General features: G+C 43.8%; 1 protein-coding gene across 1 annotated transcript in view; it reads right to left on the reverse strand.

Moving 5' to 3' along the window:
* Nucleotides 1-19529, reverse strand: part of AGBL1 (AGBL carboxypeptidase 1) — a 700107-nt gene that overhangs the window by 602145 nt on the left and 78433 nt on the right. Inside the window, exon 7 of the mRNA XM_070045034.1 lies at nucleotides 1571-1779. Coding sequence (XP_069901135.1) covers nucleotides 1571-1779 — 209 coding nt within the window. The remainder of the gene's footprint in view (nucleotides 1-1570; nucleotides 1780-19529) is intronic.

Consider the following 19529-nt stretch of genomic DNA (forward strand, 5'->3'; position numbering starts at 1 on the left):
GTTTGTTTGTTTGTTTTTTTAACACAGATCGGAAAAACAGTCAATACTGCCGAGGGCGGGGGCAGAGGAGCTGGCTAAAGCACACGAGCCAGAGCTGGGGGATTCTAGGCATCAACAATACGCGGGGAGTTTCACAAAGGCTGGGAGAGATTCAAGATCTGGGGGACACAGGCTCACAAAGTATGGTGAAGCTTGGAAAAATTCAAAGCACTTCCTCATCCAGAGGAATAGAATGGAAAATGTAGCTATTTCATGACCGAGAAGCTCTGAAAGCTGTAATGATGGAGAGAAACCCAGAGGCGATAGCAGACAGAAAATTAGATACTGGTTTGCAGTGCAGTATTATGTTATTGTTTAGAGGAGGGGAAAAAAGCTTTTCTAAAAAAATGGTTAGAGTCTACAGATGCCGTGGTTGGAAAACGGCACTCTCGTTGACCGCTTCATTACCTCAGATGTACTCAGGTACAGAGAAATTGGAGGGTGTCCAGAGAGAAGCAACGAGACCAATGAAAGCAGTGCAGAGACTGACTAATACGAAGACAGCAAGGAACATGATGTGTGTGAAACACGGCTGCCTTGGCCCCAGGAGAGGTTTGGTGAGCAGATGATGGGTATTTGGGAGATACTCACATCATCCATGGAGAACGTATAGGTAGCCTCGCATGATGGTGTTTAAATTAGCCCTAATCAAGTGAAATTAAGGAATTTATTATTTGGTTGAAATCCAGGAAACCCTAGACACTTATTCCACTGGGGTGCAGGTAAGTGACAGCCCTTATAGGTGCCACTCCCTTTGCCTGGGATGCTCTTCCTCTTAAACTTGGCATGACAGACTCCTTCAATAATTCAGGTCTCAGCTTAGGTGTCACCTGCTCAGAGAAGACTTGACCCCTCTAAGAGAAGACCTTCTCCCTGCATATGTAAAAGTCACTGTAGACCTGTGCCCTTCCTCTGTTGATTTCACAGAGCAATATGAAATTATCTTCCAGATTGAATTCTTTGCTTCCTTAGTGTCCAACTCTCTGGTGGAATGCTTGCCCCAAAAGATCAGGGGTCTCGTCTATCATATTCACCACTAGGTCCCCAAAACTAATTATTATTCCAATAACCACTCACACTCATAAAGCAGTTAAGTCATGGCAAGAACGCTGCTAACATAGACATGTCTATGTTAACTTATTCAGGCCACGCAAAAACCTAGATTTTATCATTTCTATTTTTTTTAAGAAGAAGAAACTTGAGTCCCAGAGAAGGTGGGTGACTTTTCTAAAGTTGCACAGCTATAGGTGCTAGGGCTGGGATCTGAAGCCAGGTTCTCTAGCTTTAAAATCAACACTCTTAATCACTGAACTAGCCAGTGTGTACCCAACTAATATGTATTGAATACATGAGTCAATCAGTACATGAGTGAGTGAAGGAATGAGGATTTGAGTCCAGAACATCTGCCCAGAGCAGGAAGCAAGAAACATATTGAGGTTTCCCAACTTTAGTGAAGGTGAGTCCTAAATGACGGCCTTCAGGAATCACCCAGGTGTCATCCAGCTGCAGAGATAATCCCCATGCTGATTACCTGTGTGGTGCTGAAAAGGATCTCCATGCCCTGAGCTGCCCGGAAGGCCTCCCTGCCAGACCGGAGGTTGGCAATATGCCTGAGGCAAAGCAGAAGCGCCCTGCGGATCAGCACGTAGGAATTGGTCGTGTCATGGCTGTGCCAGTCCTGATGCAGCCGGAGCAAGATGGCGACATAGCCTCTGTTCACTGCCCTGCGGCTGTTAGACTCTGAAACCAATGGGAAAAGACAATGTCAATCACAGGCTGGCCATACCGGCCTGAGGATGTCCCAGTGTACCTCCCACAAGATACTAATCCATCATAAAGGGAATGATAATAACTTTCCAGGGGAGAAAACTGGCAGATATCACCTTAATCAAGTGACCAAAGTCAACATCAGCAGATAAGATGCCCCGAGAAAGACCCACCATCACTTTAGCATCACTTAAGCACCACTTTAGCATCACTTTAGCATCGCTTCAGCATCGTTTCTATGATTTTCCTGCCCCAAAATGCATAACCTAAATGTTAACTACGAGGAAAATCAGCAAACCCAAAATGAGGGACATGCTGCAAAATATCCAATCTATACTTTTCAAAAATGTCAAGGTCATGAAAAGCAAAAAAAAAAAAAACAGGAATTGAGCTAACAGAGACTAAAAAGACATGGCACGTCAGTATGATATATAATTATAATTTAGATCCTGGACCAGAAAACAGTTTTTTTTTCTTTTGCTACATAAGGCGTTAGTGACGCAATTGGTAAAATATGAATAAAGTGTTTAGATTAACCCATAGTATTGTATAAATGTTTATTGTCAGATTTTGATAAACTATTATACATTTATGTAAGTGAATATTCTTGTTTTTACGAAATTCGCCATTGTGAATGTCTATAACATTCTCAAATAGTTCAGAAAAAGGATAATAGTGTGTGGGGAGAGAGAAGAAAGGAGGTGGGGGGAATCCACGGGATTTCCATTCCTCTTTCCTAAGCTTCAGTAGACTTGGGATATTGTCATTTGGGTTGAGCAAACTATAAGGCTTAGGTTGGAAAGGAGAGGACCCTGAGTAACAGACATAATGTCAGGAAGGCTGCCATGTGTAACAGATGCGTTGGGTGTTTTACCTAAAGAGAACGGAAGCCAGATCATCAAGGGGTTGGCTCCGTCCAGGAAGGGAACTCCTCAGGCTCAAGGCTACCCAAGAAGGAGCTGGTCTCTATGTGGTAATGAGCAACGTGGCACCAAAAATATCCAGAAAGAGGTTGGAAGTCCATCCAGCAGGGATGTGAGGACAGGGCTTCCTTACATCTGACAGGGAGCTGTAGTAGCATGCTCTTACAGTTCCCTTCCCCTCTTTCACACCATGACTACCCCTTGTTAGTTGAATGACCCTGCGTGAGACCTCCCATGAGACCCCTCTGTTGGGTGAATGATTTCTTCATTTTTCCATTATGAAGAAAGAAAGGGGGAAGAATGGTCCAAGATACCTCTCTCAAGAGTCCACATATACCACTTTTCATGTTAAACTCCTCTGCCTACAGGGTTGGCGGACAGACCAGTTCAGGTCTACCCAGTAGATGGGGAGATAGATACTCTCTGGATCCTGGTCCTCTCTACCCCTGTGGACTAGGTACCCCGAAGAACTCTAACAGGGTGACTCTCCGGAACAAACGCCCACATCTTGCAGCTCTGCCCTCTCACGACTGCATTTCTCCATTATCCATACTGTTCACGCTGGTTTATGAGACAATCTATGTTTCTGGCAGAGCATGTGAGAGAGAGATCCCCTGAGCTGTAACTGGATAAGCAAAATTTCAGCTCCAAGTCAGACTTTTTCCTAAGACCATAAAAGTACGCATGAGTGAAACGATAACATGGAAATTCAGTGCTTTATTCCAGAAGGGTTTTATCATAATATTAATGGAATTCTCCTTTTCTTCCACTTGTTTGTCAAATTCTAAATTGTCAGGCTTGACTGAGCCCCACTGAAATTTTTGACCCATTTATGCAGTTGGTTTTATTTTTTTTCCCACTTTTTACAACATCTCATTCAGCGATGACCCTAAATTGAGAGCCATGAGCTTTATTCACTCCATGATGTGATTGTGGAAGGTTGAAATCACCTTCATTACCTCCTTTAATGAATTGTTCTTTCGTATCAAAAATATTTCTCTCCTCGGCTGGTCCCGGCCACAAAGCACTGGACTTCTTTACTACCTACATGAGGTTCCAGCCTATCCAATATCTGATGTTTAAAAGAAAGTTGAGGATTAGGTAGGAGGTATTAAAGGAAACTATTGCCTGCTGAAAAGAAGACAGAATGGCAAAAACAGTGCATGGAGGTCGCATGGGCAGTGGGAGGTTAACTTCTGTCTTTTATCTATGTTAAGGGTATGAGACTAATAATGTGTTATCCTCATGACTTGCATCTCCCACTTCTGGGGGAGGGGGAGGGAGATAACGAGAAAAAAGTCTTTAATTGTCTGAGAGAAAAATCCCTTATCAGATCCCAATGATTTTATTCACCATTTTCTGTTAATCTTCAACAAGCTGTCATGTTTACTAACATCGAAAATAGCTACACCTCCTCCCCCAACCCCTACCCTAAATCAGTCAATCTTTCTCCGTGAACGGCTTGGGAGTTTTGCAGAAGTCAATATGCGCCTGAAACCCGACAAGAGATCCATCAAGCTGAACAAATGTAGAGGAGAGCCGAAGAATGAAATGAGGGTCACCGGGATCTGCAACTTGCAGGAGTTTGAGAAGATCTGAGGGGAGGACAGTGCTTCTCTCTGGGAGGCCACATAGGAAGGAGAAGATGTGGGGTTTCATACATTCCTTTGGGTGAGCTCAGGGTTTGGAGGCCAGAGAAGATCCCCAGACCAGCCGTACTACTTTAGTCTGTTCGTGTCAATGGCTTCTTCCTAAGATTTCCTTGGAAAAAGAGTTCCTGTTCCTTAATTTTTTAAAAAAATTTCCGAAACAGATTGGTTTATGTTAAACTGGTTGGAGGATGGGGTGGAATGGACAGAGAGGACTTCTGAGGACCTTTAATTTAACAGCTCACCTCCACCCCCTTCTCCATCCAAAGGCGCTCTCCATGTCCCCTTGTCTCCATCAGCCCCTCCCTGGCAGCCTCCTGCTGAAGTTCTTATCTGGCCAGTTTTCCTGTGGCAAATCTGCATCCTTGTCCTCTCCAATTTACCCTCTTAAGTTCTACTCTTTCTACCTGCCTTTCCAGATTTTATCCTCCTGAAGTCATATTTGTAGCTAATTCTCAATCTAAAATGTGATCTTGCGCTCTCCTTATTTTTACCCCAGGTATTTCTTCACAGAGGTTCGAATGTTTTCTTTAGTGCAGACCCCACTGATGCAGCAGATTTTTACATTCATGAAGAAAGAATAAAAAAATGAAGGGAATATGCCAAGATATCAATAGTACTTATGAGGGAGGAAAATATTGATGATTCTATTTGCTTTGGATTTTTTTAGACTAGACTTAGACTTTTTTGTAGTTTTTAATCTCCACATCCTCTGCAATGAACTTTGACAATCAAGAAGAAAAAAGACAGGTTACCCTTTGACAGGAAGTCCGTAGTCTATAGGCCATGCCATGTTGTAAATGCTTGTGGGCAGGACAAGCAGTCCCCACGTTGCCATAGGAACCAATTCACTTTACCCCATCCCTTTCGAAAGTGAATTACCTACCTTGCCCCTGAAGGTATTTGAGAGCATGATCATCTCTATAAAGATGTTTGTCTTTTAACAGGAAAGCCCAGACACCTTCAAGACTCAAAGACTGGATTTCTCATGGGGAATTTCCAGCCCCATGACAGGTTGGTGGAGAAGTGCTTGGTGACCCAGATTATAATACCTGCAAGCAACCCAACGCTTTGCCACTTTTATTGGGCAAAACCAGAGGAAATTTCCATGACTGCTCTTTGTTTCCCATATCTGAGAATTTCATCACCCCTTTTAGAGTAAAGAGATAGCTTAAAGTGGAGGAAAAGTGGGAACCTGCAGCAGAGGAATGAGCTGGATGCTTTCACAACCACAGCTCTAGGAATGAGACATACAAATTTGTGCAGACCTCCAAACTCATCTTTACTATCCTTGTGTACCCTTCACTGCCTTGCTGGGCAGACCCTTCAGCTGTCAGCTTTCTTTCTGGAGTCCTTGCACAAGGCTGTGACCTCCACTGCTTTCTAGCTGTGTGACCTTGAGCATGTTACTTCACAGCTCTTGTCACTAAGTCTTTATCTAAAAAACAAACAAACAAAACAGATAACAGTCCCTTCCTTGTGGAACTGTTGAGAAAATTAAATGAGATAATATATATAAAGTAGATAGCTCATGCCTGGAACGTAATAAGCACTCAATACCTGTTGCCTATTATAATTGCCATCATCAACATGATAAGCATCATCTATTTACTATTCCAACTCCGCCTCTGTAATTTTGGACAACAAACCGCCAAATGTTCAGGACATGAACAGATTCCTTTGGACAGCCTCACGCAAGAATAGGAGCGCTTGGATCACATAGTTGTTGATCTGCATTTTGGCTCTATCATTTATCAGCTGTGTAACCTTGTTTAAGTTACTAAGTCTTTCTGGACTACATGTCCATCATCTGCAAATATTAAAGCAAGATAAAAGAGAGATAACTAAAGCATCACCCTTACAAGTCCATTATAAGGAATGAATGCATAGCGTAGCAGCTGGCATCAAGTATGTACTCAATAAATGATAATCCCTTCCCCATAAGGATGACATTCAAACTTCAAATTCACTTCACTATTGAGAACAGCACAAGGAAAAGTTTCAAAATAAGTAAAATTTATAACCACAGTCCTTCAATCCCCATGTAATGTAATCGATTTCTCATCCCAAATGCCCACACATCTTACATAGCTGCCTATCTGTCCTTAGACACCCCAAACATACATACCGAGGACCATTCCCCCACGTTATCCCAGGAGCCCTTACAGACAATGTCCATAATGTAGAACTTTTTAGTTCCCCTCTCTGACCAACTTTACCCGAGTTGGGTCCCATTACACTAAAGCTTTTTTAGAAGACTGGGTAGTGCTGTAAGATCCTCTTGATTGACAATGGTTAAGTGTTTAATAACTCACCCTTGCTTTTGATAAGCACGTACACGAGTAAGAATAAATACAAGGATTCGAGGCTCTCATCATTCTTAAGAACAGAAATCATCTTCAGCCACATAGCATAGTAGGACATTACTATCCAAAGAAATTCTTGCCCAGGAAGATTAAATAGTTTTATTAAACAGATTTATTTCCTTCTGTTTCAGGAACTTCATGAAAATTCATTCATATGAACTACTGACAATTCAGCTAACCCTTCTCAGGACTGTGGCCCCCTTCTCATAAGAGAAGACCTCTCAGCTGGGCTTATCAAACATCCCTCCCCGAGGTTTGCCTCCAAACCCTCTCCTCACTGGATCCCCCAACTGAGCAATTATATCACAAACACTGCCTGATCTTCATCAGGACTCCACATGCAAATACCCACCTGGAGCCACAGCACTCGCACCGTATAATATCCCACCCTAGAAATCCCCCTTTGGAGACATTACTACAACCAAGATAACGGTGACCTTAACTACAGCAAACAATCCACTGGCCTCTGCAACAGTGCTCTTTTCGGGGAGTCAATTTAGAAGACGTTCCTAGACAAAGCAGGCTTTTACCAAGACTTCTAAATCATATTACATGAACAATAAGCTGCCTGTTTTGCCACTGTAACACCAGTTACAATTACTGAGTATTTATTTACTGAATGTTTCCTATGTGCTCAGCATTGGGCTAATCATTTTACATGATCATCTCATTTATCTCATGGAAATGCTTGAAGATAAGCATTATTTGCCTCCTCTTACAAATGAAGACACAGAGGCTGAGAGAAGTTAAATAACTTAGTCAAGTCCTGAGAGCTTATAAATGGCACGTGGAGAATTCAAATGGAATCCCCCATCTGCCTCCAAAGCTTACATCCCACATCATTATCCCCAGGGCTGGTCTGTAGAGATTACACTGTTTTGCATTCAGATAAAGACCTTTAACAGTTACCAGGAGAACCAGCTTCTTGAGGAGGGTTTCCAAAAGGCTGAAGGAGATGGAGTCCGCGGAACAGCTGAGGTGCTTGCGGGGCGCGGCTTTCAGCCAAATCGAACCTGGCACGGTCCCTCCGGCCAGTCGCCCTCCTCTGTCTTTTCTGCTCCCTCCCAGGCCCCTAAATTGTGGCGAAAGTTGATTTTTAACAGGAGACTCAAGGTTTAAAGAGCCAAGGGCTTCCCTGGTGGCGCAGTGGTTGAGAATCCGCCTGCCAATGCAGGGGACACGGGTTCGAGCCCTGGTCTGGGAAGATCCCACATGCCGCGGAGCAACTGGGCCCGTGAGCCACAGCTACTGAGCCTGCGCGTCCGGAGCCTGTGAGCCACAACTACTGAGCCTGCGCGTCTGGAGTCTGTGCTCCCCAACAAGGGAGGCCGCGATAGTGAGAGGCCCGCGTACTGCGATGAAGAGTGGCCTCCGCTCGCTGCAACTAGAGAAAGCCCTCGCACAAGAAACGAAGACCCAACGCAGCCAAAAATTAATTAATTAATTAATTTAAAAAAATAAATAAAGAGCCAAATTAACAGCCGATGGTGCTTCGGCTCCCTAGAGGAGATGTTCAGGACCCCTCTTGACGCCCGGCAGGGACCCCTGAGGCCAGCCCGGAAGTCAGGCCCAGTACGTGGGCGCAGGGCTGCCAAGGCGGAGTCCGCTCTCAGCCTCTCCCCGGCAGCTGCTTCGACGCTCCTCACAAAGGAGAAGCCCCGCTGTATGTACCTAAACATAGCTAATCTTAATGTCATCAGTAATGGAAATTACACTCCATTATCATTAGCTCAAATAAGAATAATGATATGGAATTAGCTTGCAGGTATTTTTTCTCTTTGTAAAACAGATACTTTTCAGTAAACTTGGCTCTAAAGTAAATTTGGTTTCAAGCCAATCTTGTTTTCCCATTGACTGCCTTTTGAAAATGAAAGAAGCTTTTCCTAAGCTTCAGAAAGAGTGGCTAAGAAGGGTGCGAAACCATCCTTCACAGCATTGTTTTAAATCTAGACTCACCTACTGTTGGTTGGGTTTTTTTTAATCACCAACTGCTTCTAATACCTTTCCACAGATACATTCCCAAGCCATAGAAGTTTCTCCACTCTTGAGAAAGCCTCAGAAGCCATATCTGCCTCTCCCTCCACACACCCAGCTCTTCCTCTGGTCCTTGGAGAGTACCATGTCCAAGGTGTTAAGCTGCAATGCTACAGGGGAAGGGACCACTAACAAATGGGGACATACTCCAGACCAGAACCCCCTGCCACTTCCCTGCATCCCATATGATGAATCAATCTCACCTTGTACTTTATCAATTCTAAGGCATATATTTTTTCACATTTTAGCATTTCCAGAATTAAGATGCTTCTTACCGATGATGATGTTTCAATGACAACTGGCAGCATTTTTTCGCTCTTCGTGGCACATAAAAATTGGAGCATCTTATAGTCAATGACATCCTAGATTTGAGGAAGTAGGATTAATTTTTCAATATTTAGTTTGAGAATTCTCTAAAAGGAGCTTGTTCCCAGCAAGAAATGATCACTTGAGAGGTTTGCTCCGCGTATGGGAATAAGCAGAGACAGTTTGTCCTGAAAGCCAGATCTTGCTGTGGCTAGGTATGCAGTGAATTATCAGCTAAAACCATACTCATACCCTCTAAACTCCAGGAACCACCATTCACTCATTCAACAAACACACTTAACAACTACTACGTGCTAGTATGTGCCAGGCAGTATTGTAAGCACTGGGGATATTAGAGCAGGAAATGAGATGCATAAAGTCTCTACTCTTAGGGGCTTGCATTCCCATGGGGGAGCTGGGGAGACCCTCAGATCCAAATAGGTGCACGCACACACACACACACACACACACAAATTAGGTAACTTCAGACAACGACGAGTGCTACAGTGAAAATCAAATAATGATTCTAGAGGGACTGGTGGGGCTGCTACTTTAGATTGGGTGGCTGGGGCAACTTTTTGAGGAGGGGGCATTAGCACTGAAACCGGAATGTAGGAAAGAATCAGGCTGCAGAGATCCGGGGACAGAAAATTCTAGAAATCTGGAGAGCAGAGCAAGTAGAAAAGCCCAAATTTGGTGAGTACAAATAATAAAAAGCCTGGAAGCTAAAGCCAGGTGAAGAAAGTGAGGGGAGAGCAATAGGGGCAGAGATCAGAATGCGGGACCCCCACCGCTTTGACATTCATCACAGTGGTTTGTGCAAAATCAGGTGGGCAGGGGGCGGGCGGATATGTTGGTCAGATTTTCTCACTCTCCTTTTTGTTATTTGTTTTTGACATCTCTGCAAGAAAGCCCTTAGGAATGATCATCTTTGCCTGGACCTAAAATTTCCCAGGAGTTTTCCTATCCATCCAGAGTTTTCTTTTGAGTCTAGATTCTTGGTCGAAAAAGAAGCACCTGCTAAGCCCTAAGAGGAGCCCCAGTCCCTTCTGGGTCATTGTAGGTAACCTTCGTCCTAGTTTCATTTTGCCATTTCCACTGTCTACTCATCAAAAGGCAACACTTAAAGAAGAAAGCCGGGATTTATACCTGGAAGAAGAAAGACAGAGCACTTCCCCACCTGCGTTTCTCCGTCAATGGATGAGGGAGACACCTGTCTGTCAGTGGCGTTGCCTGGTTCTGGCCAGAGTACAGACAAGCAGCGTGGACTACAGGAAAACAAATCTGCACGTGCAAACATCACATGCAAATCGGTTCACACTGCATTATGCTTCCAGGCCTTGAGCATGCGCAGAGCAAGGTAAAGGGCTCAGCCCCTGTGCTCCTGGCCTGCTGCCCTTTGGCCTGATGTCATCCAGTAGCACAGCACTGAAAAGTCCCGAAGCAAGCGTGAGCCTTGCGCGTCCTCGTTTAACTCCACTCCTATCCCCCGTGGTCCTTCCAGTGCCCCTTCCCTACCGCCTGGAATGTGCCGGCAGCAGCCTCCTACTTGGCCCCCATGCCTCCCCTCCACTGCCCAACACATCTTATTAAAATGCACACTCAGATGCTGTCATCCTCTACTCAAAAATGTAACAGCTCAGGGAAATCCAGAAGATCTGTGGATGCCAACAGGGGCCTAATGTTCTCTGGGTCTCCTTGTATGGGCGTAGCAGTTGCCAGGCAGTCTGTGTGTCCCTGGGATTACGGGGAGGGGCTAAGGAAGAGGCTGAGCGGGGTCTCTGACCCCTGCTGCCACCAGAGCAGCTCCACCATCAGCTGTTTACATGCAATGGCTCTGCCAAGGTTTTCATTTAAAATTTAATACCTAAAATTTATTTCTTTAAAGTAAAAATACAAGATTTGAAACCCTCTGGTAGTGAAATGAAGGTATGGATTTCAGTCCCATTGTGCCAAGGACACATCATGCAATCTTGGGCAAGTCAGCCAACCTCTCTGAACCTCAATGTTTTGTAGAACAGTTTCCCAGCCTGGAACTATGGACATCTGAGGCCGAATATTATGTCGTAGGGTCGGGGGCAGCTGACCTGTGCATTGTAGGATATTTAGCAGCATCCTGCCCTCTACCCACATGATGCCAGGAGCACCCACACCCCCTGCAGATGTAGCAACCAAAAATGTCTCCAGACCTTGTTAAATGTTCCCTTGGGACAAAATCACTCATGTTGAGAACTGCTGCTCTAGAAGAGTTAAATATTTACCTGTCTTGCAGGACTGCGGTAAGCATTAAATGAGATAATATATGAAAAAGTGCTCTGCAGACTGCTATTATTAGAAGTCTGTAGGAAGCATCTGACTTACATCCTGACATAAACAAATAATTGTACAGTCAATCCTGAATGGGATGAGGAAGCTACTGTGCACTTTCAGAGCTCTGAGATGTTTATCTTTTTGTCTATCTCTTTAAATCTTTGTGATACCTTATCTTTGTCAATCCATAGCCAGTCATTCATTATGCCAGGGTGACACAAATTCTAAAATCCAGAACATTTAGAGCTCAGCAATCCTGGATGTTAACCCCTGATTCCCCAGAATGAAAACAAAATATGTAAGTGTGTATGGATCAACCTTCTAGAGAGTAAGAGGTTTGAGCTTTTAGCAAACACACACGAACTGCACACATGAGCCTGAGCTTCCTTGAACACATTCACACTGTTGTCAAAGCAACATCATGGCCCAGACCTATAGGCAGATAGATAATCAGGCCAGAGGGAAAGCCCTAGAGATAGAACCAGGTCTTTAGGGCCAGAAAACAGGATAGCCTGGTTAAAACACAGCAGCCTGCTTAGTTGTGAGAAGCAGGATTGGCTGCAACCTTATTACAACAATGTTTTTTTGCAGACAACAGTTTATGTCAAGCAAGGAAAACACACCACCACCATCCACAGTTCTTTTAGACCCCGTGTGGGTGCCTGGGAACATCCTGGCCATCTCGGGAAGGTAGTGCACCATCTTGCCTATACTAACAACCATTGTAATTTCCACCGGAAGCTGACCCTTCTCATTTAATTAGGTCCAGTTTAATTGTTTAATCAGGCCTCTTAATCCCAAGAGACTCAAAAGTTACTTGACTAAGGCTCAAGGATGAAGATGACAATTTTGCATCTCTCTCTGAGTCAAACTTGACTAGCTCTTCCTTAGGACCACCACACAGTAAAAACGAGCACGTGTTCCAAACCTCCTAAAGGATGCATCAGCCCGTCTTTAAGTTATAATCTCTGAAAATTTACTGAGTTCTGAAAGTGTCCCATGAGAATATTTATTACAGAGGTTTTCAAACTTGATTCTTTCGAGCCCTGAGGAACTTCCATGGAAGTTTCTCAGCATCAATCACGAGCCAGGGAAAGAAGAGGTGAAAAGGGAAAGGCCAGGCTGTGATTCACTGGGGTCTCCCACTTCTGCTCCCGTTTCATCTGCTTTAGATGTGTCATCTCCTCAGAAGATTTCTTAAAAAAAAAAAAAAGTTTCTTCTACTAAAGCACCCTCAAACCACTCAACTTGCACAGCCCTCCCAGTCTTGGAAAACCACACTGAAGTCAAATACAATGACAAAGAACTAATTTCAGGTCCCATGCCCATCAGCCAAGTCCAGGTTTCCTGACTCCATGTGGAAGGTGAGACTCATCCTTGAAATAGGAAGATTTTCTGCTCTGAAGACAGTCACAACTGAGTTTGAATTTCAGCTCTCCACTTACCATTCATGGGATCTTGGGAAAAAAACATTAAACTCTCCTAACTACAACTTCCTTGTATGTAAAATGGGAATATAACGTGCCTGGCAAGTGCCAGTGCTCTGTAATTAATAGTTATGATCATTATTCCCTGAAGGTACTCTAATAAACAATAATTCTCTTATCACTCCCCACCTTCCTGCCCTCTTCCTTGAGGGATCGCAGAGAACAGTTCATGAAACATATTATCAAATGGGATGTGGGATGCCTGTGAACCATGGGAAGGCAGATGGGCATCTTCCTTAAGTCGTGCCTTTGGCCTTGGAAGCAAAGGTGAGGAAGATACAGGTTATCACAAGGGTTCAGGGGAGATGGGGAAAAGTAACTGCAGGATTCTCTGCTCTCTACCAGAGGCAGCCCTCAAAAAAGCTGCGCGAGATGCGAGATACTCCCCACCCTCGGTAAGTCCCTCTCAATCCCGCTAACCTCACTGGGAGTGCAACAAATTCCAGCAACTTTTCCAACACCGGGCTTCGGCTCCGCTCACCCTGCCTCCTCCCAGCTCCCTTAAATAATGGCTGAGCGAATGCCTCCGGGACCATCTTCAGCTAATTTCCTTCAAGACATGCAAGCTGCTAACGCTGGGAAGCACAGATAGTGTGGAATGGCAAATATGGCCAAAATTAGATTAAAATAACCTCCTGATAAACAAATTACTCACCGAAAATAAATATTGGACTAGCGCGGCCAAGATAACTAGAAGAACAGCACCACCACATGGCAGGAAGAGGAAGTACATGAGCTGCGGTCTGTGGCCAGGGACGATCAGTCCCCCCAACTCGGGGGCCTGACAAAGCCAGCTGGGAAAGGGAACGAGCAGCTGTAATCCTTCCCGGCCCTGTTCCCTTCTCCTGTCACTCACCCCGTCATTCATCAGCCTCGCCTGATGCTCGGCCTCACAGCAGAGACTCTGGTCCTTCGCACAGCCACGTTGGTGTGTTGGGCACCTCTCACTGGGTCCCCTTCAGATGCTTGTATGGGATGGACAGTGTGACGCTCTTTTCTAAACTAAATGACAGATGCTCCCACCACACACACACACACACACACACACACACACACACAAATCCTTCTAATACTTAGAAAGTATTTATTTAGCTTCCTTTCAGATTTTGATCTTATCTTCTTTGGGCTAAATACACCTACCCTTGTTCATCTCTCCTTGGTATGCACAGAGCTCAGGTCCCAGGGTCTACAGCAGGTAAGCTCTGTAGCCCAACGTCTCCAGGCCTCAGTTCCTACACCTGTGAAATGGTGATGATGATCCCCCCTTACTAGGCACGTACATGCAGTGGTATATACAGTGGCTGACACGCTAAGCAGTCGATAAATGGTACACGTCTGTGTTGTCATTTCAATCCCACCGTGTGACGAATGTAGTTTGCTAGTCTGCATTCATACAAGGTCGATCACAGTAGTCCATCCCAGTGTGACAAATGCAAAAATCTAGCAATATTACTTGAAGCAGATTTCTGGATCATCACAGAAATATAGGGCTTGCTTCTCCAGAAGTTATGATGGCAGAAAGGACGTCGGGTCTATAATCACACCACAGTTTGATTCTTTCTGGGGACAGGAATTGGGCTGGCCTCTTCATTAAGGCATATCGAAAGCAAATGTATGAGGCTTAAGTCACGAAACTGGACTCCTTCTTTAGTTAACATTAGTGTGTTAGAGGTTCTCTGGGTACAGCTCAATGTGAGGTGTGCGGTCTATGATAGGGACCCCAGTGCCCATGGACGTAGACCCTGCAGGGAAAATACGTGCATACGTACACAAAAATGCATACACACAAACACATATGCAAAAATATAGGACTCACTGATTACAGTATAGTTAGTTCTTAGTTATAGTTAGTATATTTATAGTTAGTATAAATATAGTGAAAAGGTTTAATTGGAAACCTAACCCTGGGCAGAGATGGGGGGTTGTCAATACCCTTGACAGAGACATTTGTGCTGAGACAAAAGAAAGAACCAGTGTTAGCTGGACAGGAAACCTTCCTTCCAAGTCTCAGAGATCTAGGTGGGTCACTCCCTCTCTCTGGTCCTCAGTTTCCCTGTATGAAAATGCGAAGAGGGGTGGATAAGACCATCAGTTTTCTGGGATCTAGACAACAATTTGTATTTTAGTCATCAAACTCACTAAGAGACTAGATCTTAATTATTTCAACCACTAAAAAGAAATGATAATTATGTGACGTGACAGAGGTGCAAATTATTGCTATAATAGCAATACAGCAATATAGATGTAGCAAATCTATAATGTAATCTATAATGTAAATCTATAACATAAATGTGTTACATTTACACAATGTTAAGTGTCAAATATATTTCAATTTTTAGAAAGGTTAGTAGTTTTCTGAGTCCTCACGGAGCGCTATATTTTTGTGAATGTGTCTCAGGGCCACCTTAGGGGAGAATCATTGGGAAATGGACAGACAGGGCTCTGAGTTCTCTACTCAAAAAAAAAAAATGTTTGAACACCACTGCACTAAGCAACCTCGAAGGTCTTTTCCAGCTCTAATGGTCTGACTCCATGGCCCTCATCTGGAAACTGAAGGGGAAACACTCCGTGGGCAGAATCCTGGGGCACCAGGCGTGTCCAGGCAGCCTGGGAAGCCAGGAGGACAGATTTCAGGCCCCATGGGAACACAGATCGTACATGTGAGCCCTGTGAAGTCTGTGCCACCCTGCGGCTACTGGTGTATGTCAGAAGTTCAAAGGAATCACACTGCCAACCATCCGAAAACATTGATACCATTCTGAGAACTCCTCAGAGCTCCTAGAATTCCTACAAAAGCCTCAGTTGGGGTTTTTCAAACATGGCCCCTTCTCTGACATTTTGCTGTAGAGCAACTATCTGGCCACCAAGTCCTCCAGTCCCTACACTGCTGATTGCCAGGCCATAGTAGAGGACCGTTGAGAGCTTGAGGTGTCTGTCCATAATCAGAACTCCAGGCGCCAGAAGTCCCCTCCTTCCTATACCCCCGCTAGCAACAGGCTGCGCTGTCCCCATGAGCCAGCCGGGCAGAGCTTACCGAGGAAGAGACCAGAGAACCTCCTCTTCCTGCCAAACTTCCCACTAGCTCCCTTGCACCTCTCCCTCCCTTCTTTCTTCTCTGTCTCCGTCCCTTTGCTAACTTACTTTCCCATTCCCAGCACCCTCCCCATTGCCCCAACTTATGCAAGCTCCCAGACTTCTCTGAATGCTAATGCTGAAGTTGGAGAGTGGTCTGAAGTAGACCCATCATACCCTTATTAAGATGTGGGGCCTGAACCAGAAAGTGCTTCAGGTCTTTCCTTGTTGCGAGAATGTGACCTTTTTTTTTTTTTTTTTTTGCAGTACGCGGGCCTCTCACTCTTGTGGCCTCTCCCGTTGCGGAGCACAGGCTCCAACGCGCAGGCCCAGCAGCCATGGCTCACGGGCCCAGTCACTCCGCGGCATGTGGGATCTTCCCGGACCGGGGCACGAACCCGTGTCCCCTGCCTCGGCAGGCGGACTCTCAACCACTGCGCCACCAGGGAAGCCCGAGAGTGTGACCTTTAAAGCTGGGCAGCAAGGTTACTACCAAGGCGTTACATGAAGATTCATCCCTGGAGCCAGTACAGATCAGGCAGAATTCCATGGTGCACACTCATTCCAAGCACCACTGCCAGGCCACCACTTCTCCAAACTGCATTTATACCTAATGCTCACAAAAGGGTGTTAGGGAGCAGAAAGAAAGAGGGAGAGGTGGAGAGACCAATGAGAAAGGAGAAGAAGATGAGGGGAAAAAAAAAAAGGGAGAAGAGACACAGAAGTCCAGGTAGAGACAGATAAAAGAGAGAAAGGCAAGTGGATGCAGACAGAAAAAGGGACAAGGGCACATGGATGGACCTAGAGATTATCATACTAAGTGAAATGAGTCAGAAAGAGAAAGACAGATACCATATGAGATCACTTATATGTGGAATCTAAAATATGACACAAATGCTGTATAGCACAGGGAACTCGACTCGATACTCTGTAATGACCTATATGGGAAAAGAATCTAAAAAAAAAGTGGATATATGTATAACTGATTCACTTTGCTGTACAGCAGAAACTAACACAATACTGTAAATCAATGATAGTCCAATAAAAATTTTAAAAATAAATAAACTAGACATAACTTGGCTTAAAAATAAAATAAAATAAAATATGAAATAAAAACAGACTCACGGATATAGAGAACAGACTTGTGGTTACCAAGGAGGAGGGGCATTGGGGGAGGGATGGACTGGGAGTTTGGGGTTAGTAGATGCAGATTATTACATATAGGATGGATAAACAATAAGGTCCTATTGTATTACACAGGGAACTCTATTCAACATCCTGGGATAAACGATAATGCAAAGGAATAAATAAAAGAATGTATATATGTGTATAACTGAGTCACTTTGCTGTACACCAGAAATTAACACATTGTAAATCAACTATACTTCAATAAAGAAATAAATTTTTTTTTTAAAAAAGGGACAGGGGCAAAGGACCATGTCTTATTTTTATTAATTAGAGAAAAAAATTGCCTGCAATAGAAGCATTATTTATTAATCAAAGCCTTATTAAGTTTTGGTAATAAAAAGCTAAGTGTTTTTGTGCAGGATAGAGCATAAAAGGGCAAAGATTTCAATACAGGAAAATTTAGTGTTTGCACATGCGTAGATAGAGAGAGGGGAACTGATACAGTAAAAGTATGGAATGTGGATTAGACCATTCTAGCCCACATCCATACAAAAAGGACCCTTGAATGAGCAATGACTTTAATTTTTAGGATTCTAAATTTCGGAAATAATTGGAAAAGAGGCCTAGGACTTCCAAGGCTTTATTTTGCACGCTGTTCCTCGGGAAAGGAAAGAGATGAGAGCTGTCTTTTGGTTCGTTTCTCTCTGTCCGCCATCTACCTTTCCTACATTGGCTTCTCATGCAATAGCTACTTGATGGAAGAAAGGGCTGAGACAAAATAACAAAATTGTTCTAATGCAACCTGGTGCTCTTTCCCTTTCTTTCTGTTGTTATGGTGGGCAGCTCCAAGGCTCCCAGATCCCTCAGCCCTGCTCTCCCTGTTACTGGTGAGGATTTCCTCCCACCACCCACTACGTCATAGGGCCTTGTTGACCTAAGATTCACAAGCCCACCCATGTTTACTGCCCCCAAGGTAGTAGATATGTCCTTCTGGCTCTATTTCAACTGGGGAATGTTCTCCTTTTGTAATGCAATTATAGAGATATACTAAAATGGCCAACTTTTATACTGATATCAAGGCCAGAATAATCACCAGCTAAAAAGAGTTTGCTTTCAGGAGATAAAGGTTCACATAAATATTCCCAGATATCACTGCCAGATGGTGAGGCCTTGAATTTTAGACAGAAACTGACTTCCTGCATTTAGGTTCAGTGGACACAAACTCATCTGGGATGTAAATTGACAGACATTCGATGTCAAGTCTTACTTATACATGAAGGAATTTGAAGGCAACTAGAGAATTCCATGACACTCATCTCCCCCACAGCAACCCCAGCCTAAGTGCAGTGGTACCATCCATACCCAGACCTTACATGCCACACAATACTTTGGTTAAGCTGGTAGAACAAAGATGGCAACTGCTCCTCCCCAAATCCATGAAAGACTTTGCTATTTAAACACAGCACTCTTGAACTTTCCTACATTGTTTGTGGGAACTGGTGCAGCCACTGTGGAAAACAGTATGGAGGTTTCTCAAAAAGCTAAAAATAGAACTACCATATGACCCAGCTATTCCATTCCTGGTGTATATCCAAAAAGAAAACAAAACACTAATTCAAAAAGATACATGCATCCCAATGTTCATAGCAGCATTATTTATGATTGCCAAGATATGGAAGCAACCTAAGTGTCCATCAACAGATGAATGGATAAAGAAGATGTGGTATATACATATACAATGGAATACTATGCAGCCATAAAAAAGAATGAAAATTTGCCATTTGCAGCAACTTGTACGGACTTGGAGGGCATTATGCTAAATGAATAAGTCAGACAGAGAAAGACAAATACTGTATGCTATCACTTATATGTGGAATCTAAAAAAAAAATACAACAAACTAGTGAATACAAAAACAAAGAAGCAGACTCACAGATATAGAGAACATACTAGTGGTTACCAGTAGGGAGAGGGAAATGGGGAGGGGCAGTATAGGGGTATGAGATTAAGAGGTACAAACTTTTAGGTATAAAATAATCTACAAAGATATATTGTACAACACAGGGAATATAGCCAATATTTCATAATAACTATAAATGGAGTATAACCTTTAAAAATTGTGACTCACTATATGGTATACCTGTGACTTGCATAATACTGTACATCAACTATACTTCAATAAAAAATAAATTTAAAAAAGAAACAACAGCCCTCTTGCCTGCTGAGCTCAAATATGATCTCAGAATCCTTCTACCCACACATGGGAGCTGGCACTTGCAATGGAACTTTCTGCTGTCCTTGTTCTAAGATCCTCTAGATGTCGAGAACCTGCTCCCTCCCAAGTAACTTCTGCATGTTCATAAAGACTTTCTGCCATCGTATTCTTACTTCATGTGAACCCACAGGAATGACACCAGTGCTGGGGAATTTAAGATCAATTATGCAAGAAG

The sequence above is a fragment of the Globicephala melas genome, chromosome 2 (genome assembly GCF_963455315.2).
Source record: "Globicephala melas chromosome 2, mGloMel1.2, whole genome shotgun sequence".
In the NCBI taxonomy this organism is placed as follows: domain Eukaryota; kingdom Metazoa; phylum Chordata; class Mammalia; order Artiodactyla; family Delphinidae; genus Globicephala; species Globicephala melas.